Raw genomic sequence first — 25531 nt, forward strand, 5'->3', positions numbered from 1 at the left:
AGAAAGATAATTGGGGAGGGTGGAGACAGAAGAGGAGGAAAAGGAAGAGACAAAGATAAGATTGATAGTGGAGCCAGAAGAGTGGGTAGGAGGAGTAGGGAGGGGAGTGAGAAGATAGGAGTCGAGAATAGTTAGAAGAGGGGAGGGTTGGTGGGAGGTGAAGATTGAAGTCACCAAGTACAGTAAGGGGCGAGGGGGAGGGTGAGAGGAGGGAAAAGAGGTGGTCAAGGCCTTCATAGGAGGAGGTGAGTGGGCCAGGTGGCCTGTAGATGATTAGAAAGGAAATAGCATGGGGGGGAGGAGAAAGATTTATCAAGTATTCGAAGGAAGGGAAGACAGGGAGAGACGTTGGACCAGGGGCAAGATAGGCATTTAGGATTCAGCGGCCCGACGGGAGGGAGACGTGTGTAAAGGAGGAGAAGGAGGTGTTAAGGGAAACGGGTACAGTAGAGTTGAAGAAGGGGATCCAGGTTTCAGTTATACAGAGGAATTGAAGTTTGAGTTGCAGGAACAAGTCCAGGACGGCTGCAGTCTTGTTGCAAATGGATCTTGCATTCCAGAGGGCAACATTGAAGATGCCGGAGGACTCGACAATGGGGGGAGGGGTGGTAAATGAGGTTGGGACGGTGAGAGAGTGTAGGGGGGGATGGAATGGACGTGGAGGAGTGGGGAGGTTGAGTGTAGAGATAGTCATGAGAATCAGGCAGAGGGGTTGGAGAAGGGGCCAGAAGGAGGGGTGGGGAGAAAGAGAAGTGGGGAGGTGAGGCTTGGTGGAGAGAGGATCACACATGCCTGGAGGGGTGGAAGAAGGGGCTGGACTGAGGAGAAAGAGGGTGTCACTAGACAAAGGACACTGAAAGAGTAGAGGCGAAAGTAAGGAATATAGTGCTGAGAGGGATGTCGAAAATGAGGGAAGGCACAAGAGAGGTGGGCTAGCTGGTCAAGACCAGGAAAGAGTTGGCAGGAGCTTGTAAGGAGGAATGAAAGCAGCATTTAGTTGTACTTTTGGAACTTTGTAAAGCAAAGCTGAATTGTGTGTGTTTTATTTATTTTAGCACTGAGGCACTAGTTTAGTGTTGTTTTTGTTTTGTCACAAAACTTTCCACATGTAACATCAGCAGGTTGTATAAAATATGTTATTTAAACAATAGAACCCTCATTGTAAACTACAAGTAGCCCTACAGAAATTGCATATTGTAAACAAATGATTGTAATGCCCTTGTTCTTTAAGAGGCACTCCCTTCGAGTGCTTTGGTTTGTGTACACTTGATTCCATTGTGCACTTTGTTTTTCTTTTGACCAAATTGCTGAGCTGAATGGTGATTTCACAACCTGTTTTCTCTAAGGCAAGTAATGGTGACCTTACCCAAGCAGTCAGCCTGCTCACTGAGGAGGGCGCAAAGGAGCCAGGTGTGGATACGGAAGCAACTGAACCATCCGACATTGAAGGCAGCGCCGTGGGCAAGCAAGGTCGTTCATGTAAGTGGAATGGCATACTACCAAAATCTGGGAGGTGGATGTTCATGTGCCCTTGTTGACTCGTGATATGATGCTGGATCTCGTTAGACTCATTCATAGAACACCAGGCTGAACACAGGGTTTTTGATCGTTCCTATTTCCGGTAACGCTAGAGATATGCTGTTGCGACCAGCACCGTCGATGCTGGTTTGGTTACATTTGCATGCGGCAATTCTACTTCTGTTTCAAGACCTTCATGTCTGTTGTATACAAGTGCATCTCTTCAGCCACACTGAACCTACCCGCCCCCTGTCAGCCCAATGTTTCCTTGGGCAAAGCAGTATGTGGAAGGAGCGTCTGTGGCAGCTGCCGAAGCGCCCTGTGCATCTTAATCCATTTTAATTTTAGTGTCTGGGTGGATCACTTGTGTGTGAAGTGCTCACCTCTGGCATTGGACAAGTCTACACTTAGCTATAATCCTGTGAGGGCCGACTCATCCTACCCCACTTCCGAGGTTAATAAATTGAAAACCCTTATGTCTGATAGGACTAGCTTGCTTTACAGCACATTGCAGAAGAAGGAACCAGCCATGAAGCACTATGTAAAAACATGCCATTATTCGCTAAAATATGTTCTTGAAAATCTAAATGTCATTTGTTCCAAAACCTAAGAGAGCCAACCTCAGAAATCTGCCACAAAAATGAAAAGTAACATTGTGCTGCTACAGACCTTTCTTTTTCTATTTTTTAGAAATTAACTATTCATATAGTGCAAATCACTAAATTGTCTCTCTGCCCTTTAGAGAATATTACTATATTGCACTCCTTTGAATGATGTTTAAATGATGGGAACTGCACAGTAACAAGTTTATCCATCTTTACAGTTAACAAAAAAAGTATATATTGTTAGATGCAGCTTGAGAGTTAAGCAGGAGCATGACCTTATTGGGTGATTCTGTAGGCCATAGGACTACCCTGTGAGCCTACCGAATCAGGTTTAAAGTAGTGTTAGTCCAGTTTTAATATCACAAAAAAATCCAACTTTTGATACTCATTATTGGACTAAGATTCTGCAATGTGTTAGCTTTCAAAGTCCTTTAGACCTCTTCAGCTTATGGTGGCAGAGTAAATGTAGGGAAGCTTGTTAATAAAACATTTTTTCAGTTCAGCTGTGTACTTCTAATGTGCACATTAAGACTAAATGAACTGTCCACCTTTCCCTGGCTCTGCTGCACCCGCTCATTATTTTGTTCTGTGTATTTACTCTTTCGACCATGACCATCTTGGTACTCCCAACTTGTTGGGAGACCAGAAAACTACTGTAAAGATGCTACAGAGTTACATTTTAGTTATTTTTCCCTTTTATGCTTTGTCTGCATCGTTCTTGTGGTGTTGGTAGTGCCCTCATGCTGTGCAGTAGAACCAGTCTCCAGTGACTTGCTTTGCAACTAACGATCGTTGCTTAGAGAAGATTTAATAATTCACATGAGCAATCATCTGATTTTGCTCAAAGGTGCAATATCTCTTCTATTTTCAGAAGGTGCCTCGCACCAAATCTTCGGAGGGGTTTTCTCAAAGCCAATTAACACATTTGGGTGGGTTGGGGTGTAATCTATCATACATAGAGCTGTAGATTGCATCAGTCTATTGACTAACCACTGATGAAGAGGACTTTATCTGCCAGGTAACAATACTTGACGATCATTATTATTATTATTATTATAATTGGTGTATTGATTGAGCACGGACCTAGCTTCAGACAACGGAATGCTTTGATAATGCTCATTTGTTTTGAGTGGAGGAGGTAATTGCACGCAAGTGGAATTGTGGAAAGTCATGTTGATGATCAATAATAGGCAAGGGCCGAGCACAGATCCGTTTAAAGCCATCCACCTAGAACCTCCTTCCTATAAACAGAGCTGTCTAAGACGCCTAATATTTCAATCAGCACTCGTAGGGCTATTACTAAAGTGTGCCAATTTGGTCCAAAGTCTAGGTCGATTCATGTGACAAAATACAGTTTAGAAGACCCCATAGCAGCAGTGGTAATGCATTTTCACTCCCGGACATGCTGACTAGGTATGCCAGAGAATTCAGTTAGTGACCGAGTCGACGTTTGTATTGAATGTATCATGGGTGTTTATCTTGGATTTGTAAAAATGCTTTTATTTCCTCTCCTGCTTAAATGTTTTGATTGTACAAATTCAAAATAGTCAAAAATCATTTGGAATGTGTACTTTTTTTTTCTTCTCCACATTTGATAAATGTATGCATACGGTCGACCGGTCCTCACTCTGGCTGCACAAATGGCCATTGGTTTACTTTGTACCCCTATCTTAATACATTGAACAACAAACATTTCAAATGTCCTTAATAAAACTAAATAGGGTATTCAATTCTGACACTAAAAGGCCACTTCCCTCATTCAGCTGTGATTGACCTAACAAACGACAAAGAAGCCCTGCAAGCAGCCATCGCTCTCAGTTTACGTGACTCTGCCAACCAACAAGCTGATGGAAGAGATCACTGCAGGTACAGTAGTAGATTACTCACCATTGAAACTCTCACATTTGCAATGATTTGGGGTTTGACCTGTATCTACTGCTGCTCTGTCTCCGTTAAGTTCATTTGATAAGTTCTGAAATCCTTGGCTTAGGAATTCTTTGCTGGCAGCAGGAGGTTTAGGGTCATCTGGTAAGATTAGATAAAAAGGTTCTATATAATGAGTAACTTATTGATGACGGGGATATAGTTGTCACTTCAATGCCACTGTAGGACTACTTAAGGGAAATGCTATCCTACCAATGAAGGGTTTCAGACCCTCTAGTAGAGTATTCCAATGTGTAACCCATGTATTTTCCGCTAAAACAATGATCCAAATCATCCAATGGTTCACTATATTCTGAAAAGGGCATGGCTTACCACAGCTCTGCCTCCCATAAGGACCATTTATTGCATAAGTGCGTGAGAAGGCCGCCATGCCATGCCATCTTGTGAGGTTTTGATCGATGACACTGGTAACTTGTTGGGAGACCAGAAAACGACCGATGACTCTTTGAAAATAAATTCCCCAAATACAATTCCACTGCTGGAATAAAACTTCTCATCCAATTTGTTCATCCTTTCTCTTGGCTCTAATAAATGACTCTTGAAAATAAATTCCCCAGCGAATGCAGCAATGATGAACAAGTTTTCGCTATACCTTGTAAGGTAAGCGCTAAAAAGGTATAGCGAAACACTTGATCATCATTTATTTTCAAGAGTCATTTATTAGAGCCAAGAGAAAGGATGAACATATTGGATGAGAAGTTTTATTCCAGCCATGGAATTGTACTTGACAGATTAAAGTGTTCTGCTTTCTCATGATTACAAGTTTGCACATTTGACGCTTAAAAAGCTTTCTTTGGAGCCCGGGTACTATAGCATAAGCCTCCAGTTTGGCCTTTGCAACATGAATACCTTGCCATAGTGAGACAGACACTCACTCACTCACTCACTCACTCACTCACTCACTCACTCACTCACTCACTCACTCACTCACTCAGACACTCACTCACTCAGACACTCACTCACAGACACTCACTCACTCACAGACACTCACTCACTCACAGACACTCACTCACTCACAGACACTCACTCACAGACACTCACTCACTCACAGACACTCACTCACTCACAGACACTCACTCACAGACACTCATTCACTCTGCAATATTTTAGTCCTCCATTATTAGCTAGAATACTAAACAGATGATTCGGTCCCTCTGACCCATTTTCTGGCCTCTAATTTATTTTAAAAATAAAATGTAATCCTAGGTCAAATGAGACTGAGCTGTCTGAAAGTCGTAACCGCTCCAAGAGGAAACGCTGCGAGGTGTGGAGGGATCACCCAAACCCCAATGAATGGAGGAGAGTGGACAACTGGCCTGTGGGGATGAAGAACATCGGTAACACGTGCTGGTTCAGTGCTGTTATACAGGTTGGTCTGATGTGAATGCCATAGAATTGATCATCTGTGCATCTTCACAGCTGTTTCGGCCCTCCTTCCCTTGGTTAAAATTCAGCTAGCTGAATCGACCAGTCTGTTTTTATTTGTCTTTGATCAGTATCTTCTCTCTCTGTATTTTTCCAATTACAAAACTGTCTTGCCAGTTTCTATGTCGGAGATCTTGTTCCATTTGTAGGACACCGCTTTCTGTCCCCCCCACCCCTTTCACTGTTTCTCATTTCCCTAGTTGATGAGACAGGCCCATGGTCACTTTGCATCCTTTTAGTGCCCAGCCTCTCCTGTGCCTGTCAGGGCATCCCTTTTCTTTAAGAGGAAGGTCTGTAAATACTAGGTGATAAAATAATCGCATGGTTCTGCTTGTTGAAATACCTTTCTTTTGGTCCCTGACAGAATATACAGTTGAATATTGATCAGATTTCCTGCCTTCAACGTGGTATTAACTTATACATGTGACACCTAAAGTGTTATCCTCGCAGTGCTAATGAACCTCTTAAAAATACAAAAATAAAAAATGGGCGTTGATTTTCCTCCAAGAAGAAATTGTGGACAAGGTTCAAAATTACCAATAGTCTTGGCGCCCAAGGACTGTAAGTTGTAAGTAGAGTCCTGTGCTGTGACTCACGGTAGTCTGGCGGGTTCCTTGTGTTTTCAATTTGTTTTACATGCACCATTTCAAGTTTCTATAACTGACTTTGGTGTAACTACGTTTATCTTGACAAGTTCCAGCAATGCATTATAACATTTTGATAAAGGTAAACTGCCGTGGCCTTATTTTAATTGTAGTAACCTCCTTATTTTATTTTGCAGTCTCTTTTTCAGCTTCCAGAGTTTCGAAGGCTTGTCTTGGGTTACAATCTTCCACAAAGTATACTTGAAAATTGCCAAAATCACAATGTAAGATATATATTCCCCCCATGTATTCTGTGTAAATGCTTTACTGTCCATACTCTTTGAAGCCCAAGTGGTTATTGTTCTTTACAGTGGCAATTGCAGTGAAATGATATGTATTTTTTTGTTACTATTTTTTGGTTAAAACTGTATTTCAATGGCAACAATTGAATCTCCTATGAAATTGCTTTCTGTTCTTCACTAGCTGATTTTAAATATTTATGCTTGAGTGAATTTGATGTTGTGATAAATAGCTGTATTTAATATACATCATGTCAATGTTTCATATAACTGGTGGGGGCCTAGAAACTAATCTCTGCAGTGTGGTCCTGCAGAAAAGAGGTGTTACTTATGCTCATGTTTGTCTTTTTTACCCTTGCAAAGTATGTCGAGCAGGTAGAGGGGCTGCCAAATAGTGTCAGTGCCTTAACTCTGTAATCAAGAGCGCTGTAGACTGTGCTTGACGGTTGACACACACTTGGCAGGAGTACTCTAGGGCCAGCTTCTCTTGTCCTAGCAAATGGAATTCCACAGGAACTTCTGAATCCTGCAGACCCTGGTGACCATCTAGGGTGCAAAAGTTTCAGGTCTCTGTTCCAATTGCAGACTCTGGGATCAAGGGGAATTTGTAAAATAGCACGACCAGACATAACTTTGTCTTTTCAGTAATGTGTACTGTCAAATTCAATACAGTAAATCACATTTACACAGTGAAGATCTTGGAGCTGAATACCAATAAAAGGGTAAAGGGCTGAATAATCATTTAATGCTCCCATCTGAAGCATCTGGAACATGTCCTCAAAGACTCTGCAGTCTTTCTGAAATTAAATGATTGAGTGGCCTGCAGAGAGGCCTAATGTTGTGCTTCTCTGGCAAAGGATTGACCAGGTAACCAGTTGAAAGATGAAACATGCAGCGAATGTTCATCCAGGATATATAGTGCCAGACTGACATGTCATGAGCCAATCTGAATCCCTCCATCTTGGAATGGAAAGAGCATACCTGCCTGAAGCAAGATCTTGTAAAAGCATGTTCTCAAACACATCCACTCAATCACATCCAGACTGTAACCTTTGGATACAAATGATACACCTACCAATGCACAAACGCTGCCTGCCCTTAGTCTACCCCTTGTTTTAGGGAGTCTGTTAGTACATACAGGTCTGAGAGGTCTGACCGAAAGAAGCACCAGAGGACTGGATTGGCACATGTTAGGTAAGATTTTCATATCTATGATAAATCTTCTTGACCTGTGTCAACCACGGTGTTGGCATACTTGATCAAAAAGAAATTGACCTTTTTAAATTTTACCAAATTTATTTGATTTTTTTTGGATAGTTTTTGGGTTAAATGTAATTAAATATAAAAATAGGGTGGGGTATGGGAATAGGTAAAGGTGGGGGACTCTCCCCCGCTTTTTAGAGCAAATGCATTTTAGAGCAAAAAAAAGACAAACCCCAGAACATTTTGCTTTGACTGGGTAACTATTTACCTTGTCCCTAGGTGTAGGGGAATCTTTTTCTTTTTCTCACCTAGTCTTTTATTTTTTTATGGGTGACCTTTATATGTCTCTCCATAGTGTATGGTTGGAGTTAGTTTCCTGTAACCTTTTGGCTTAGGCTTGGTTGTACCTTTGGGATTCCCTGTAAATTTCTCTTTAAGGTATGAACTACTGTTCAAAAGGGGTAAAGGGGGATTTTCATTCCCCTTTACATTATATATAGTGAGCCTACACAGCCCACCTTATGTGGAGTGCTGGGGGGGATACAGCGTATCCCCTTGCCTAACTGTTATAATTGCAGTTTTAATTGAATGGCTTGTAATAAAATAGCAAGTCCAGCGTGGTATGAAGGAATGTACTTATCAGCTGAGAGAGCAGTACCCTAAAAGGGAAGGGGCCCTTTCACATATATGCGAAATTAAAAGCTTAAAAAAATTCATAAATCCTGAGGCACAGGTAAGTATGATTAAACTTAGTGGTAGAATCAAGCGCAGTACAAAAGTCCCAAAAGCCTGCTTTGTTTTTAACATGTGAGAGCATTTTGTTTGTGGCAAAGGCCAATGCAGACGGTTCATAAACACATAGAATGCGATCTCTCGCCAAGTGTACTGAGAAGCACACAGAGGTTATGTTTCCAGGTGAACTGATTAGAGCGCAAAGGGTTTGCCAGTCAAAAAGGAATATGACCCTTTTGTAAATTAAAATCTTTTATGAAATATGTTTTTCTAGTAAGGCCAGCAAGTCCCACGGCAGTTTCGAATCGCCTGCAGACCATTTTCCATGGCAAGAGGGTTAGAATGTTCCCAATATGCAACAAAGTATGTCCGTGGGTCAAGGCTCTGATATCGTGATGACTAGCTGTTCCCATGGGAGACGGGAAGAGGCGACCAGAGCAGAGTAAAGTTCTGCAGGTCATCTCAAATGTTTGTCATATAGTTTTGTGTTGTGGTAATTGGGTGTGCGGTGTGGGAAGGTTCATGGACCCAATGATCCAGCATAATGTATATGGTTCTATATGAGTTCAATGTGCAAAAACCAATCGTTTCTGCGTTGGGAGATTTTTTTCTATGTTGTATGATCATAAATCCTAATTCTTTTATTGTGTTTAAAAGACTGAACTTCAAGGGCATTTCTTTGACCTAGCTGTTTAATGCAGTTCTGTTCCGCGTTCTGTTTGTATCTGCTGTCCCAGCTGCATTTGGGCCCTGAATAAAATTGCATTACTACTTGCACTGGCGTGCGTTAGTTTGACTACTTTTGTAATGTTTTGGTGAGTGCTACGCGGCTGTCCCAGATGCATCTTTGGAGGCCTCAGCGAGATAACTTAGACCGAGGCATGAAAAATTCCAGTTGTGCTACCAAAGGGGTGTGGGGCAGCATCCGTTGGCCAGAATAAAGAGCTCAAGAGAGGCCAGTGAACGCCACTTCCCAAAAGTCCGCCTGGTCCGGCTCTCTGCCTTAACTTTGAAAGTGCAGGCCTTTAAAGGGCGACTACGAGGTCGTAAGAAGTGGAGAATCTCCTAAAAGGATACCTGAGTTTACCTGTGCATGAATGAAAGCGCTAGGGGCGGGAGGGGCTCTTTTTATGGTGTATAGGACGTACCCTTGTTGGTGGTGAAGAGGGTGATTGACTGTGTAGTGTTAGCTATTACCTCTGCTGTTCCAATAGGGAACAAGTAGACGGTGGAACATCTGCATTAGTGCAGAGGATTGCGTAGTGAGTGGTGGACCTTGTTAGACGAGAGTTGCGTGTAGAGCAGGCAATTGGTAAAGTTGCGTAATTTATTTTTCTTGGGGAAGAGCTTATCTGTGTATATGCACACACGTGTTTGTTGGTAGCAGCAGTTTGTTTTTCACTGTTGTGAAAATTGATCGTATTGCTCGTTTTATGTTGCTCTGGAAGGGGCTGAAGAGCCAGAGCCAAATTACCGTGTATATAACGCAAAGATGCGTAGCGCGAGGTGCTGATTTAGTTGTGCCAAGGAAAAAAGTAAAATTTTCTAACATATTAATCAAGGGCTTTATTGTTAAGGTGGTTGGGGCCTGTGAAGAAGGCCACTTCTATACTAATGCAATTTTACAAGACTTGCCTGTGGAGAAGGCCACTGTGTGTGGTGTTGAGTGTGAGGTGTGAAAGGGCAGGGCCTGTGGAGAAAGCCAGAGTGGACGAAAGTAGAGTGATCGAGCAAAGTGGTAAGTTTAAACATTGAGTGAGTGGGATTGTGTGTAGAAAGAGTGACATTTCTAGATGTTTGTTTTTATTTTGGGGAGGGAAGGAAGAAGGTAGGAAAGGAGAATGTTCTTATAAGAAAAAGTAAGGCCAAAGCAGTGACGCCCTATTGAATTGATGCCCCGTTTAACCATATGTTTAGGAAATTGCCCCAATACCACGATAAAATATCAAAGTACCATTTTGAGTGAGTGCATGACACAGTGGGCAATTGTAATAAAGAGTGGCCCGGAGAGGGAGCGTTCGACAAAGATAGTATAGAAGTTCTCCTACCTAGCAGCTACATATAGAGGAGCTTGGCAATTGTACGAGGAGAAAGAGAAAGAAACATGGAAGAGGAGGAGGAGGAGGAGGAGTAGTAGGAGGAGCAGGGACGCGTGCCGCCACCCTATACAATCTGCCCATTATTAAAACCATCTACAGGCTATACAAATCCTAAAATGAGTGTCAAGACAAGGAAAGAACACATAAAAAGCAAGATGAGGGCAGTACAAGTGTCATCAGCAAGGACGAAAAGGAAAGAGGAAATATTTAAATGACATACAAAAGAGTGCATAGCAACAACTTGACAGTGTTCAAGGAGGCTGAAAAAGCTATGGAAATAGAGGACAAAGGAACACAAGAAAGGAACAAATGAACAGGGATGTACAGCAGGACGCATCAAATTTAAGAAAGACAAGCAGGGATGGGACTCTGACCATAGTGAAACTATGAAAATAGCTGAGCTCAAAACACCCCTGGAGGGAAAGGGGAATGGGGTAAAATAACAAACTCAGACAATCTTCCTCCTGAAGATGGAATTCTACATAAATGAATAAAGACAACAAGATGTTTTTTTTTTCTTTTGTCTAACTTCACCCCCTCTCTAATAGCCCAAAGAAAAGAGACTGTACCTGAGAATTGTCTGCTGAAAGCCTAGAGGAATTATTCCAACCTTCCATCCATTGACCGATAAGAAGAAAAGGGTAAAGTGGAACTCGAACCTTGATTGATTTCGATGATACCTTCTTAACTGTATTCCTAAAGTGTTTAATTCCTTACATAGTTCTCAATCCAGGTAACCTTAAAGGCTGTAGGAATTCAGTACATTTTAGGAAACGCAAGTGTATTGTCTGGATAAGCAACTCTTCTGAATACAAGCTCTGAAAAGGTTTTTGCCTAAATCCTCTGTAGTTGGATTTAAAGTGCTTTTAATGGAGAGCTAGGAACTCCTAATCTAATGACTAAAAACCTAACTAGAATTATCTTTTAAAATAAGAGAAAATATATTCCAAAAGTCTTTTGTTGTGCTTGCTGAACTGAAAGTTCTTCCTGTGATACAATATTGTATTTCTTCTTATTATTGCCACCAATATTTACTGCATCATGTTTTAGTTGTTAATGTACCCCTAGTTAATCTTTATGAACCTGGGATAGGGAAAAACCAAGTAGGTTCTAGAATTGCATTGAAGGGGAATTAAAAAGAACGGTCACCAGGCTAATCGAGGAAAAATCGGCTTAGCTGCCACTGTGCTAGTCAGGTAAACAAATGAACTCTGCAGTTGCAGCGCAGGTCAGAAAACAAAACATGCAAACAGTTGCTGTGCTGAAACGCTGTGAGGCTCAACTTGAATTGAAATCTCATCACCCACTAGATCTGATGCAACTTCTTGCCTGCCAGGAACTCTGGACTCAACGCACAGCACCAACAGCTCACAGGACACGAATTACGGGAAGCGGCCTTCAAAGGAAAAGTAGCATTCGTCGCAAGGAAAGCAAATAAGTGTGCTACATTACAAGCAGGAGAGGCTACTTCCTGTAAGTCAAGACTGCACACATGCATAGTAACAAAAACTCTTTTGTCCTGGGGAAGTACCCGCGAGTAGGAAGGAAAGAAAGATACCTTCCAATAAATAAAAATTAGCAAAAATGAAAGTAAATTCCTAAATACTATTTAAGAAAATTATTTAATTCTACTTTTAAAATTACGGATATATTTGTACAAGTGCATCACTTATCTCAGATTGAAGAGATGATCACGGATCTTCCTGCTTTTTATTTAAAGTCTTTTTATTCTTAGGTGGAAAACAGCATTTACACTTTAGAATCTCCAGGCCTAAAACTCAGGCCACACAAACTACAGGACTAATTCCAATGACAAATCTTAATGACAGGCAGTTTAGAATGTTCTGCCTGGCCCTTTGTTTCTCATCCCACTAATCAGCAGTCCAGGTTCTTGCCACCTTTTTGGCTTGGGATAATCTCAGCGCTCTGGATAACAATGTTAAGGCCTCAACTAATTACTAGATAACCTACAGGAGAAAATAAATGTATATAATTCCGAAAAGTGTAAGAAATGTAGATTACTATCTACATCTACAAAGAAGCCTGACAGCCGCAGCTTGGGGTTATGCATGCATGCAGGTAGGAGGATGTGCATATATGGGATAGAATCAGGCGGGAGAGAATACTAAACACATGGAAGGGTAATGGGATAGAGAGGGTTGACTACACATTTTGGAGTACAAGGTTTTGCATGCAGGAATATAGGACCTGTCGTACAAACATGCCCACTAGTTGCGCAGGGAGGGCAGCAACAGCAGACCTACATGCCGCTGACGCCTCAACAGGTGCAAGTCATACCGTAGCAACAGCAGACCTACATGCAGCAGATGCCTCAACAGATGCAGGTTATATCGCAACAACAGCAGACTACACAGCAAGTACAGGTAAAACCGCAGCAGCAACAAGTGCATATACAGCCTGCACAGACACAGTGAATTACTATCCAAGGACAAATACAGTTGCAAAATGAGGAAATGACAGGAAAAGGTGCAGTGATTGTGCTTCAGGCACTAGCACAGGCAGCTACCCGAAGGGGTGACCATATTGGGGCAGAACGCTATACCCCAATGGACTGGAGTGACAATGGTGGGTGGTAACCCATTTGCATCATCCGTGCACACTTTTTCCCAATACGGGTGCCCACTGGGAGTGCAAGTGTGTCCTTTTCCAACATTAACTGAGGACCCAGAGGAGGAACTAGAGGTAGCAGTTCAGATGGGACAGAGGGGGATTTTCCCTTCTGATAGATACTGCGGCAACCAGATCATGCATCAAAGAAGGATTTCCATGATCTAACAAAGTTTGGAGACACAAGTCTTTTCGGGGACGATTTTGATAGGTCCTCTGACAAAATATTTGCCCTTAACGATGGGGACGCAGCATATTGTAGCACCTTTGCTGTATTCAAACGACACTCCCATCAATATTCTGGGGAGGTATTTACTTAGTAAAGTGAACGCCCGAGTTCATCATCAGAAAAAGAGATGGTGTGCTCCACACCGGGAATGTACCCAGCCTGGGTAGCCGTACTCAATCGGGCATACCATGCACACAGCGCAATGAGAGGCATACCCACTCATAGAGGTGTTTGTACATGGAGTGCACATGTTGCTGGGATGTGTTGGGAGTTTTCTGGCAGTAAGAGCTTAGTAAGATATCCCAGTGGTTTGTAGATCCCCAACTCTTAGTATCAATCTGTACTAGCTCCGGACTTTGGTACTGTGACAGAGCAGTCAGGCTTATTTTAAGAGGAAGGTGTGGGCTGTTGCGCTGTAGGTAAGTACACTGAATCTTAGTTGGACAGGCACAGCAAAGAAGCACTTATAATTATATGAAAAGTAGATTATAGTTACACCAGAATCACTTTAAATACTTCAAACGCTTATACGAGAACACTTAGGATTACTTGATCATGCACTTCAAAGGGCACTTTCATGTTTGTGTTTGTTTGCGGTTACATTTGTACCAACGTTAGATAGGGAAAAGACAATATTATCGGTTACGCACTCATGCGGTTTTCAGCAGTTTATACAGTAATGCGTTTACTCTGCATACACGTTTAGTAAAGCCACTTAAAGGGAGAACAATTGTTATTAAGTGTAAAATAAGCTTAGTTCAAGGTTCTAGAGTCTGTTTCTTCGCCTAGTATGTCCTTCAAGGCCAAAACCACAACCCTAGCTAAAGGCAGTGCAGAGAGAGCTTGAAGTCTTGGCAAGCAGCAAATTACGAAGAGTTCCTGTGGATTTCTTATAGTTTTATTGAAGCAGCAATTTAACACCCAACAAGGGAGACCTTAAAATGGACTAGAGTAGGGGACACAAGCAGCGACTTGGGTCTGAAGTAAATGGGGGTTGCCGTGGACACCGCTGCTTGCACTCCCAACGCACTGGAGCGACTTCTTGGAAGGAGGTAAGTAATACCTTTTTCTCCACAGTACCCTAGGTTAGAAGAATATGTTCATTCTGGATGCTCTGCGATGTTGCAGCTCTGGACGAGACTACTGGATTCCTTGGTCTGATGATTGAAGGTAGGACAATGGACGGGATCTCTCAGCAACAGAGGACCTGTAGCATGACTTTCAGTAACTTCTTGGTTCACTCTGTCGTTTTGGTGCCTTTTATGCAGCACCAACAAAGGACACAGATCACCTGGTCAGTCTTCTTCACTTCCTGCAGTCCCACACTGGTGGGTTGGTCTGGGTGAGTTGGATCAGCTCTCTGGAGTGTCCTTACGGGTTCAGCAAAGATTTGGATGGATTCGGCCTTTCCACAACCATGCTTTCTAAATGGGCAGCAGGTCTTCTTGTATTGGTGTTCTTCAGCTCTAGAAACTCCTAGGACCTCGGGATGGCTTGTTTCAAAGTTTTGTCTTGGGACTGGTTGTTCCCACCAGCCAAAGTAAGGCGTTCTCATCTGAGCTCCTGTGTCGCACAGAAAACTGGCTCAGGCAGCAGTGGTCGCTTCAGTGTTGCAAAGGGTCTGCAGGCGTCTCTGGTAGTCTTCCTCTTCAGTTACTTCAGCTTCCAGTGGTCGACTTGCTTTTCATTCCAGAAGCCTCACCTTTTCATACAGTTCCAGCACACACTCCTCTGCAATCTCTCTCAGCATTTTACAGAAAGGGGCATTTGGCTGTTCAGTCAGGACAGCGAGACCCCCTGTGGGAGCTGGGCGTAGTCAGGCACACTGGCAGACAAAGTACAGGGGGGTGAAAAACTCCTCCCCCCACTTCCTGCCTTCCCAGACACTCAAGAGCCTTATGCTGCGATACCCAAGGGTTCCTGCCAAAGGCAAAATACACACACTGACCTCCCCCTCCCTTAATGGTAGAAGAAGGGCTAACAAAGAACAACCACGCTAGTAATGATGAAAAAAGAAGGGAGGCCCCAAGTTGGTACTTGGGTCCCTCTATTGTGCACTACCGAGGCTATGGATCAATTTGGTAGAACAAGTCCACTGCCACCAGCCATAGTTAGGTAATTGTCTACATGACTAAAGTCACAGGAGCAGAGAGAAGGGGGGATACTATTTATCCCTTTGGCACTGCACTGAAGGTGGTGTGTGCCAATCCCTCAGACTATATGGTTTTGGGAGAGATTCTAAGTATCCTTAAAAACTGTAGTTACTTCAGGATATAGAAAACATTCTCAAAGGAGGATCCTAGGGGCCCCCAGAAACACTGCCCATAAGGAGCTGTGTGCTGCAGTAGTAAAACAGATGCCTTTAAGAGCTATGGGGCAGACAAACTCCATAGTACAGGTTGGATACAAAGAAGAGTTCCAAAAGACAGAGCCCACAAGAATGAATGAGTGGAAAAGGCTCCACTCATTCAGTCAGCATTGAAGGAAAAAGATCCAGAAGTCCAGCAAAAAGTGCTGGGGCCTCACTAGGAGAGGGGATGAAGCATAACAAAGATAAATCCCTTTAACAGGATGGTTACCAGGGACTGAGGGTAAGGTGTTCTGGCTGTCTGAGTTTTTGTTTAGGCCTCAGTGTCCCTCCTCAGTTAGCTCTCTTTCGAAGGGATTGTGTCCTCCGACGTATTCCTTATCTTAGATATCTCCTTCCAGCTCTGCAGGCCTCGGAAAAGTTTTCTCTAGAGGGCGCTGCGCGTCGACGTCCTCCGAGTCAATGTCCCTCGACAGCCGCCATATCGACGTCGACGTCATCCTGCCTATAAAGGCCGCGCGCAGCGTCCGTTGCTCAGTTCCGTTTTTCCGCGCTTACTCAGTGCCTCGGAATACCGTTGCTCAGTTTTGTCAGGTTAATCCTATTTACCTCGAGTTATTCGATACCGTACTCGATGGCTTCTTCGGAACCGACAACTCCTCGATCCGGCTTCAAAAAATGCCGAGATTGTGGAAAAAAGATGTCGCTGACTGACCCTCACAGAGTTTGTCTGTGGTGTTTGGGAGCTGAACACCATTGTTCGGAGTGCGAGAACTGTATGTCAATGACAGCTAAGGCCCTGAAGGAGCGTAGGGGGAAGCTGGAGAAAGGTAAGACTTTTAAAGTTTCTTCTTCCTCGACAAAGTCGAGACATTCGTCTCCTCGTCACCATTCGTGCTCCAGGTCTCGGAGTGGGTCCCATCACTCCTCGAGATCGAAGCACTCGAAGAGGAGATGTTGAAGATCCTTTTCTCCGTCTTCCTCTTCCTCTGTTTCTCCAAAGAGAATCCCTTGCCCCACGAAACATAGTTCCCGGGCTGAATGGGAGGAATTCCGCAAAAATATGATGAGCGTCTTCGAGAAAGCGGCCGCGACCCCCTCGAAGACTGCCGAGAGCGATGCTCTGGTCGAAAGACCCGAAGGTCAAAAACGCTGCGAGTTACTGTACCCGGCGAAGGAAACCTCTCGAGCGCGTCTCGAACCCTCGAGTAGGACTATGACCTCAAAACCTTCATCGAAGGTTCCGTCGACGAAGGTTCCGTCGACGCCGAGGTCGGTGTCTTCGACGCCGTTGTCGAAGGGACCTTCGACATACGGGTCTGTCGACTCGACGCCAGCTTCGACACTGGCGTCGACGCCAAGAAAAGTCACGGTTACGACACACCCAGTGACTATACCCAGGTCCTCGATGACGATGGCGTCGAGATTGTCGAGCAGAATCCCAATTCTGTCGAAGTCTTCGAGGCCTCCGCCTTTGTTTTCGACGCCACGCTCGAAGCCTTCGGCGTCGACGACATCGACGTTTTCGAGGCCGATTATGACAAGTTCGGCACCCTCTGCCTTGGAAATGGGGTTTACACCCTTTTTGAGTTCAGAACAATTGAGTACTATGTCCTCAATTATGGAAGAGGGTGAATTGTCTGAACAGGAAGACACATTTGAGTTGCAGGGACCTGTAACCCCAATTAGAGAGGAATTTTCCTCTGAAGAACGCAGATTAAAGGATCTTCATGATTCCTTACATGAGGCTAGTGGGTTAGACACTTCCCCTGAGGTGGAGTTTGCTAGGCCAGTCCCGGGGGAGAATGCTGAAACCCCCTATAGAGCCTTAATGGCCAGGATCACAGAATTTATGGGGTGGTCTGCACCTTCACAATCTTTCCAACAAGATGACCTCACGGATATTCTTGACAAAGGCCCACAGGAGGATCCTGTGGTGCCTTTTCATAAAGTTCTTCAGAGGAAGATTATGACGAACTGGGAAACCCCAGATGTCGTCCCGGCAGTAAATAAAAAACTGTCTAAAAAATACAGGATATCTTCTACAGACCCGGAGTTTTTGTCAAAACACCCATCCCCAGAAAGTCTGGTGGTACAGGCAGCATCTTCTACTGATGTCAAGACGGCTTATCCTACCGTCCCGCAGGACAGGGACGATAAAAAATATGATGCTATGGCAAAGAAAGTTTTTTTCGGCATGTAGCATGGCGTTAAAATCTGTTAATGCTACTTGCACCCTTGCTAGATTCAGCCATACACTTTGGGAGTGTGCTTCTACAGCGGCTGACTGCATCCCGGAGGGAGAAGAAAGGGAGGCGTTCCTGAATATCATACAGGACGGTAAAGACGCTATGTGCGAATCCCTCCAGACGGGCATTGATTCAGCTGACAGTATCAGCAGAGCAATGGCGGCAAGTACAACAACGAGGAGATTCGCTTGGTTGAGAGTCTGGTTTTGCCCCAGATGTGCAAGCCAGACTCTTGAACATGCCATTCGATGGCTCTTCTTTGTTCGGGAAAAAGGCGGATGACAGTTTAGAGAAACTGCAAACTTCAAAAGCAGCAGCAAAATCCCTAGGCGCTGCAATCCGTCAGACACCTTTTCGTCCCACAGGAACCTCTGCGAGGGGCAAGTCCTTTCGCTTCTACTCCGCATTCGGAAGAGGTAGAGGACGACCGGCTCAAAGGGGATAAAGAAGAACTACCCGAGGTGGACGGGGTAGATATTCAAAAGCCACAGCAACAGCAGGTGCCTCTTTACCATCGGCATCCGCATCAGCCGCCCCAAAACCACTCTGAGGACTTCCCTCACAGGACACCTGTAGGAGGCAGGTTGACTCCACATCTGGCGGAATAGCAGGCTATCTCGTCAGATGCTTGGGCATTGGAAACAGTTGCCCAAGGTTACTGCCTGCCTTTCCTACGCATACCTCAGAGTCATCCACCGGGGATCAGCTCTCAAAAAGCTCCAGATCCGCTCCTCTTGCAGGAAATTTTGGACCTGCTAGAGAAAGGTGCCATAGAACCGGTACCTGTAGCGGAGAGGAACAAGGGCTGGTACTCCCCTTACTTTCTCATTCCAAAGAAAGACGGAGGACTGAGACCCATCTTGGACTTGCGGGAATTCAACAAATTCCTCAGGAAAGACAAATTCAAAATGGTCACTCTTTCTCAGATCCTCCAGGCCCTTCAGTTCCATCTCTGGTATCTCTGGACCTTCAGGACGCTTATTTCCATGTGCCTATCCATCTCAAACACAGGAAATACCTGAGGTTCGCAATTGGCAACTCTCATTATCAATTTCGAGTGCTGCCATTTGGGCTGACCTCCGCCCCGAGGGTCTTCACCAAGCTGATGTCGGTAGTGGCTGCAAGTCTAAGGAGGGAAGGGATTCACGTCTACCCCTACCTGGACGATTGGTTGATCAGGGCTGTATCTTCGGAACAAGCTCAGATCCAGCTAAATCACGTGTGCCACTCCCTTCACAAACTGGGCTTCTCCCTAAATTTAAAGAAGTCACAAATGATACCATCGCAGAGACTCCAGTTCATCGGAGCGATCCTGGACACTTCCCTGGGAAAAGCCTTGCCACCAGAGGTGAGGGCTCAAGATATTCTACAGATGGTTACCAAGTTCCAAAATGCCCAAAGTCTCCCAGCCTTCGACTTTTTGAGGTTGCTAGGCCTCATGGCATCCTGCATTTTCCTAGTGTCAGAGGCTCGCCTGAGAATGAGATCCCTCCAGTGGTCACTGAGGACTCAGTGGTCACAATTCTCAGGAAAAATGACAGACCTTCTTCAGGTTCCCGACAGGGTGTCTCGAGACCTTCAGTGGTGGGCCTGTCAGGAGAACATTCTGAAAGGAGAACAATTTTGGCAACCCTGGCCGGAGATAACGGTAGTCACGGATGCCTCACTCACGGGGTGGGGAGCCCACGCCAACGACTTGACCATCAGCGGTCGTTGGTCTCCATCGGAGTCCAGACTACATATCAACCTGTTAGAGCTGAGAGCCATCAGACTTGCGCTGAAGGCGTTCCTGCCAGCTGTACAAGGGAGAAATGTCCTGATAATGACGGACAACACGGTGGCCATGCATTACCTCAACAAAAGAGGAGGCGTAGGATCACTACCCGTGTGCAGAGAGGCGATGCAGCTCTGGTTTTGGGCAATCCAAGAAGGAATCTCTATCGCAGTTCACCTAGCCGGAGAGAAGAACTTGACAGCGGACGCTCTGAGCAGGCAGAGTACAGTCTCCCACGAGTGGGAACTAGCTCAGGAAGTCCTTCAAGAGATCTTCGCCCTTTGGGGAACCCCTCAGGTGGATCTGTTCGCCACCAGCGTCAACAGGAAGTGCGATCTGTTCTGCTCAAGGGAATTTCCCCCGAGAGGAGCTCTGGGAGACGCGTTCATAGTGGACTGGGAGTTTCCGCTTCTGTACGCGTTCCCACCGGTCCCTGTCATTCCTCAAATGATCAGGAGGTTGAGAAGATTCCGGAGAACCATGATCCTAATTGCCCCGGATTGGGCCAGGAGAACGTGGTACCCGGACCTTCTAGACTTGTCCATCTGCCCTCCAATTCGACTTCCACTCAGAGAGAACCTACTCTCACAGAAGGGAGGTCAGGTTCTCCATCCAGACATCAAAACCCTCAACCTTCACGCTTGGCTTCTGAAAGGCTGAGGTACAAGGATTGGGACCTCCCTGATGATGATATGGAGGTGTTGCTTTCGGCAAGGAGGCCAGCAACAGTCTTTATACCGCTGCCGTTGGAACAGATTTTGCAGCTGGTGTAGAGAACAGAATATTGACCCCTTTTCATGTGGTACACCAATGGTTTTGTCCTTCCTACTATATTTGGCAAATTCAGGCCTTCAAGTTGGCACCATTAAGGGCTATCTTGCAGCGCTATCCATCTTTAAGCGCACTGCGTAAGAACCATCCTATTTCAAGTTACCCTTGGTAATACAGTTTCTAAAGGGGTTAACCAATGTTTATCCCCCAAGACCATTCCAAGTTCCCCTGTGGGATTTAAACTTAGTCCTAACTTTCCTGATGGGCTCACCTTTCGAACCACTCCATTCTTGTTCGTTAAGATTCCTTACCCTTAAAACTGTTTTATTAATAGCACTTACATCTGCTAGAAGGGTGAGCGAATTACAAGCTCTTTCTTGTTAACCCCCTCATACAATCTTTCACAAAGACAAAGTTGTCCTGCAAGTGAAGCCTAATTTCCTCCCAAAGGTGGTTTCTGAATTCCATATCACTCAGAAGATTACCCTACCATCTTTCTATCCTCCTCATCCGGGGAAAGAGGAAGAGAGGTTACACAGGCTAGACCCTAGAAGGGCTTTAAGTTTTTACATCAGTAGACTAGCCAGGGTAAGACAGGCAGACCAGCTGTTTGTAGGTTACACAGGTCACAAGCTGGGGTTACCAATAACTAAGCAGACCATTTCCAGATGGATCATTCTAGCCATTCTGGAATGTTATAAACTGGCAGGGAAAGAGCCCCCTCAAAACCTTAGGGCTCATTCGACCAGAGGTATTGCAGCCTCATCGGCCCTCAAAAGAGGTGTGCCGGTTAAAGACATCTGTGCGGCCGCTACATGGTCGTCTATCCATACCTTTACACGATTTTACAATTTGGATTCCTCCTCCAGTCAAGAGACTAGGTTTGGAAGGGCTGTACTGCACTCTATTCACCAATAGAAGACAGCGTGAAGTCAGTACTCCCTCCTCCAATGATAGAATACTGCTATGGGAGCCTATCTAAGATGAGGAATACGTCGGAGGACACACTCCCTTCGAAGAACAAGTTACTTCTTACCTTGTAACGTTCTTTCGACGGGATGTTCCTCCGATGTATTCCTTATCGACCCTCCCATCCATCCCCGCAGTTCTACTTCCCTTGTTGTTGCAGCTTACGCTCCTTCAGGGTGATTAGTTTAGTCCAGAAAGAATTATTGTGGGCTACAAAACGGAACTGAGCAACGGACGCTGCGCGCGGCCTTTATAGGCAGGGTGACGTCGATACGGCGGCTGTCGAGGGATATCGACTCGGAGGACGTCGACGCGCAGCGCCCTCTAGAGAAACATTTTCCGAGGCCAGCAGAGCTGGAAGGAGATATCTAAGATAAGGAATACGTCGGAGGAACATCCCGTCGAAAGAACGTTACAAGGTAAGAAGTAACGTGTTCTTCTCTCTCATGTCTCTCTCCTCTCTCTCCTGCCCAACAAAAGGAAATAAAGGAAAGGCAGTGTTTGAGCTTAGCCTACCTTGCCCAGTTCGTATAACAGGAAGAGTAGTGCCCCAAATGATGTAGATAGCAAAACAGCCCACTATTTAGAGGATAATTTGGAAAAAAGTACCCAAGAATCTGTGGACAACAGGACCCCATGATGTAGGAATACTTAGAGGGGCGGGGGCAGTACACATTAAGTTAAAAGAAAGAGGACTATTGCCACTGGAAAAACAATACCCCTTATCACGATAACCAGATGACAGCATATATGACACATTGCATGCCCTATGGCAGCAAGGCATAATACAGGCGAGTTAATCACCTTGCAACACTGCTATATATCCAATTAAGGAAGCAAAGAGAGGTGCGTGGAGTTTTATACAGGATTTACGTCTTCCCAGTAACATTACAGAGGCAGAATATCTATTGGTTCCAAACCCGTCGACAATTATTTCGCAGCGTTCCTACAGAGCTACATTTTTTTCACAGTGGTTGACTTAAATAATGCTTTCTTTCCCTCCATCGCACTACACCCATATTCCAGGTATCTCACCGCATATTTGTAGCATGGGACGGAGTTCGTACATACTAGAGTGCTTTGGGGCCCCTGCGAAAGGCCAAGCATCTTTAATACAAATGGACCTGAGCAACCTACAGGTTGCGAGCACAGTGATACAATACGTTGATGACTTATTAGTGTGCAGCACAAAAGAGTGTAGAAAGGACTGTGATACTACTGACTATGCTAGCTGATAAAGGATATAAGGTGGATAAGTTGCAATACTATCAAAAAGAAGTGGTGTACTTGGGTCAGATTGTGTCCGCAGATGGGAGAAAAAATACCAGGAAGAGTAGAGGCCATACACAAGACTCCACGATCAAAAACCGTGACAGGAATGTAGCAATTTTTGTGCTTATGCAACTATTGCATGGCATGGGTTATTGATTACTCCATATACACCAGTCCATTGTTGCAAGCATTAAAAGAAGCACAGAAAAACAAAACCCACATAAAATGGACAGCCGAAATGGGCGAGAATTCTATTATGAACTAGCACATGCACCAGTGTTGTTAACTCTGAATTACAAGTAAAGATTTCGCCCGTTTTCACATTCAGATGGAAAAGGACACAAGCCACACACGTATTACAGTGGGTCAATGGATGCAGTGATACCTCCCATGTGAGCAGGCACTTGCTGCATTTGCAATTGAAAAGGCTTCCACAATAACCATGGGGTGCCCAGTAGTTCTATACGTAGAACATGAATTATTTACTATACTGGGGAAGACAAAATCAACACTGACTACTCAAGTCTTCAGGGTATGAGGTAATACTAACAAAACCAGCAATAGAAGTGCTGAGGTGCAGAACAATAAACCCAGCAGAGTTGATTGCAGAACAAATAGGAGACTCTGGGTGTACAGTAGCAGGGTATGGAAGGGGAGTACACAAAAGGGAGGAGTTACTAATGTACCCTCAAACACGATTACCAAATCATTGCTCCGCACAAGCAGCTGAATTAGTGCCTCTAATTGAAGTACTTAACATGCCCGAAGGCCAAGCACTGAATGTCTTCTCAGACTCGGTTTATGTCCCGTCTACTGTACACTCAGGATTGGCAAGATGGGAGAGGAGGGGGTTTAAAATAAGTGACACCACTCCTGTTTAATATGCAGCATTGTTGAAAGAACTATTGGAAGTGTTTACACTCCCAATAGAATTAGCATTAATAAACTGCAAAACCCATACAGGACGGCAAGATTTTGTCTCACTAGGAATTGAAAGAGCAGACAGAGCAGCAAAGGAAGCTGCGTATCTGCCATAGGATCACCTGTGCTTTACTGTCAGGTACTGTCAGGTTGGAGCGACATATTCTTTTACATACAGTATCATATACTCATTTACATTGGGTCAGGGGAGACACATTTAGTATAGAAAGGTTTTGGGAAGTTATTATGGGTTATATTTTTAAACAGCCAATTTTGCCCTTAACCTTCATTGCAGTCTATGGAGAATGCCCCAAGCCAAGATGGAGGTTCTCAGTCTAAATTCTAATTGGCTGGAGATGGTTTATAGGGAGGACAGTGAACATTCTAAACTGCCTTTCATCGTCTTTGCCCAGCTGAGAGGTCGTGTGCTTTGCTGCTCCTGCTTAACTTGTTCAAGGGTGTCAAGTTTCAAGCGGTCGAGCGGCATCTTTGAAAATATAACAGGAGTCGTGTATGGAGTTTAGTGGAGACACAGGACAGGAGTGAGACCTTTCCAATTTTCTGAAAAAAGAAGTTTTCAAGTCTCGATCACAAGATAAGTGACTTTCCATGTTTTGATGAACTTTGTAAAAAGGTTATATTAATTTAAAAGGATTGAAATCGCAAATCTGTATATAAAACTGAAGCGCGTACGTTTGTTTTCTTTCCTACGTATCATTTCAAACTAGCGCGTGATTTTTTTCCCGTTACTTTGAGCCTGCGCGTGTGACTCTGCGTGTGAGAGTGAAGCACGAGCGTGAACTTTGGACTCGTGTTTACTGTTCATTTACGCAAGGGTTTTTTCTACGTGAGTTTGCGTGTGTGTTATATTACGCGTTTCGTATCTGCGCGTGCGCAAGAACAAATCTATGTGGAGCATTCGCGCAAGCTCTCAGAAGTGTCACGTGATAAAATAAAAGCGCGTGTGCTTTTTCCCGCAATTTGGTTTTTGCGCATATGCGTATTTTTTCGTGGGTTGGACTTTAGCGCAAGTGAGTTTTACTCGCGTCTTGGACTTTAGCGCGTGTGCGTCTTACCCGCAAATTGGATTTTCAGCGCGTGTGCGTATTTCCCGCGACTTGGAGTAAAAAGCGCAAGTGTTTTTTCCCGCGGTTTGGATTTTCAGCGTGTGTGCGTATTTCCCGCGACTTGGATTAAAGCGCGTGTGTTTTATCCCGCGGTTTGGATTTTCGGCGCGTATGCGTTTTACCCGCAGTTTGGATTTTAGCGCGTGTGCTGGATTTTCCACATGAAGATTTCATCGCAAGTTTAAAATTTGTTCCCGAGTAAAAGACACTCTAAAAAGAAAATATAAAAACAAATACAAGAACTTAAAAGAACTTCCTTAAACTTATTTGAAGAACTTTAGACCTTGTTCAAGAATCTTGAGGTTGAGAAGACGAATTACAAAGTTAAATATTACATTCATGGACCTGCTAAGAAGGCTGAATGATGTTTAAGATTCTGGTCAACAAGTAAGGAAGTCTTATCTGCTTATCACTTCTCTGGGCATACTGAAGAGAAGTACCAGGTATGGTTTTTTGACTATTTTGGTAGAGGATATAGGGTTTAAGGTTAGTATAGTAACCCATTGAGTAATGAGGTGTATTACATGTTTATGTTTTAACTACAGGTAAAGAACCAGCGAGTTGATAGCTTCCAGCCTGGTGTTTATTTGTCCCTTCCCCCTTTCCCCTGGAAGTGAGGTAAACTGAGCGGTTATATATATATATATTATCAGCTCAGAGTGCCACATTTTGGGTGGATTGTCGGGGGTTCAGGTATGGGTTTGGGGACATGATAGCACAGTAACGGTTATATCAAGGAAATGGTTACATTTGGCATTGGACCAGCTTCCCTATCCTTCCCATGTATCGAAAGACAGTGTGGATGCAGTGATAAATGAAGACTGGTTTGTGACAAATCTGTATGAATGTTTCCAAGTATGTGAGCAATTGTATG

The 25531-nt window shown here is 44.3% G+C and overlaps 1 protein-coding gene across 4 annotated transcripts in view; it reads left to right on the top strand.

The window, feature by feature from the left end:
* USP28 (ubiquitin specific peptidase 28) overlaps positions 1-25531 on the top strand; it is a 977853-nt gene that overhangs the window by 184362 nt on the left and 767960 nt on the right. For all 4 annotated transcript variants that reach the window (XM_069614230.1, XM_069614233.1, XM_069614232.1 and 1 more), the window contains exons 3-6: positions 1347-1479; positions 3887-3989; positions 5274-5436; positions 6274-6360. In XM_069614230.1, coding sequence (XP_069470331.1) covers positions 1347-1479; positions 3887-3989; positions 5274-5436; positions 6274-6360 — 486 coding nt within the window. The remainder of the gene's footprint in view (positions 1-1346; positions 1480-3886; positions 3990-5273; positions 5437-6273; positions 6361-25531) is intronic.

Source organism: Ambystoma mexicanum, chromosome 9 (assembly GCF_040938575.1).
Source record: "Ambystoma mexicanum isolate Mex_15411 chromosome 9, UKY_AmexF1_1, whole genome shotgun sequence".
Taxonomy (NCBI): Eukaryota; Metazoa; Chordata; class Amphibia; order Caudata; family Ambystomatidae; genus Ambystoma; species Ambystoma mexicanum.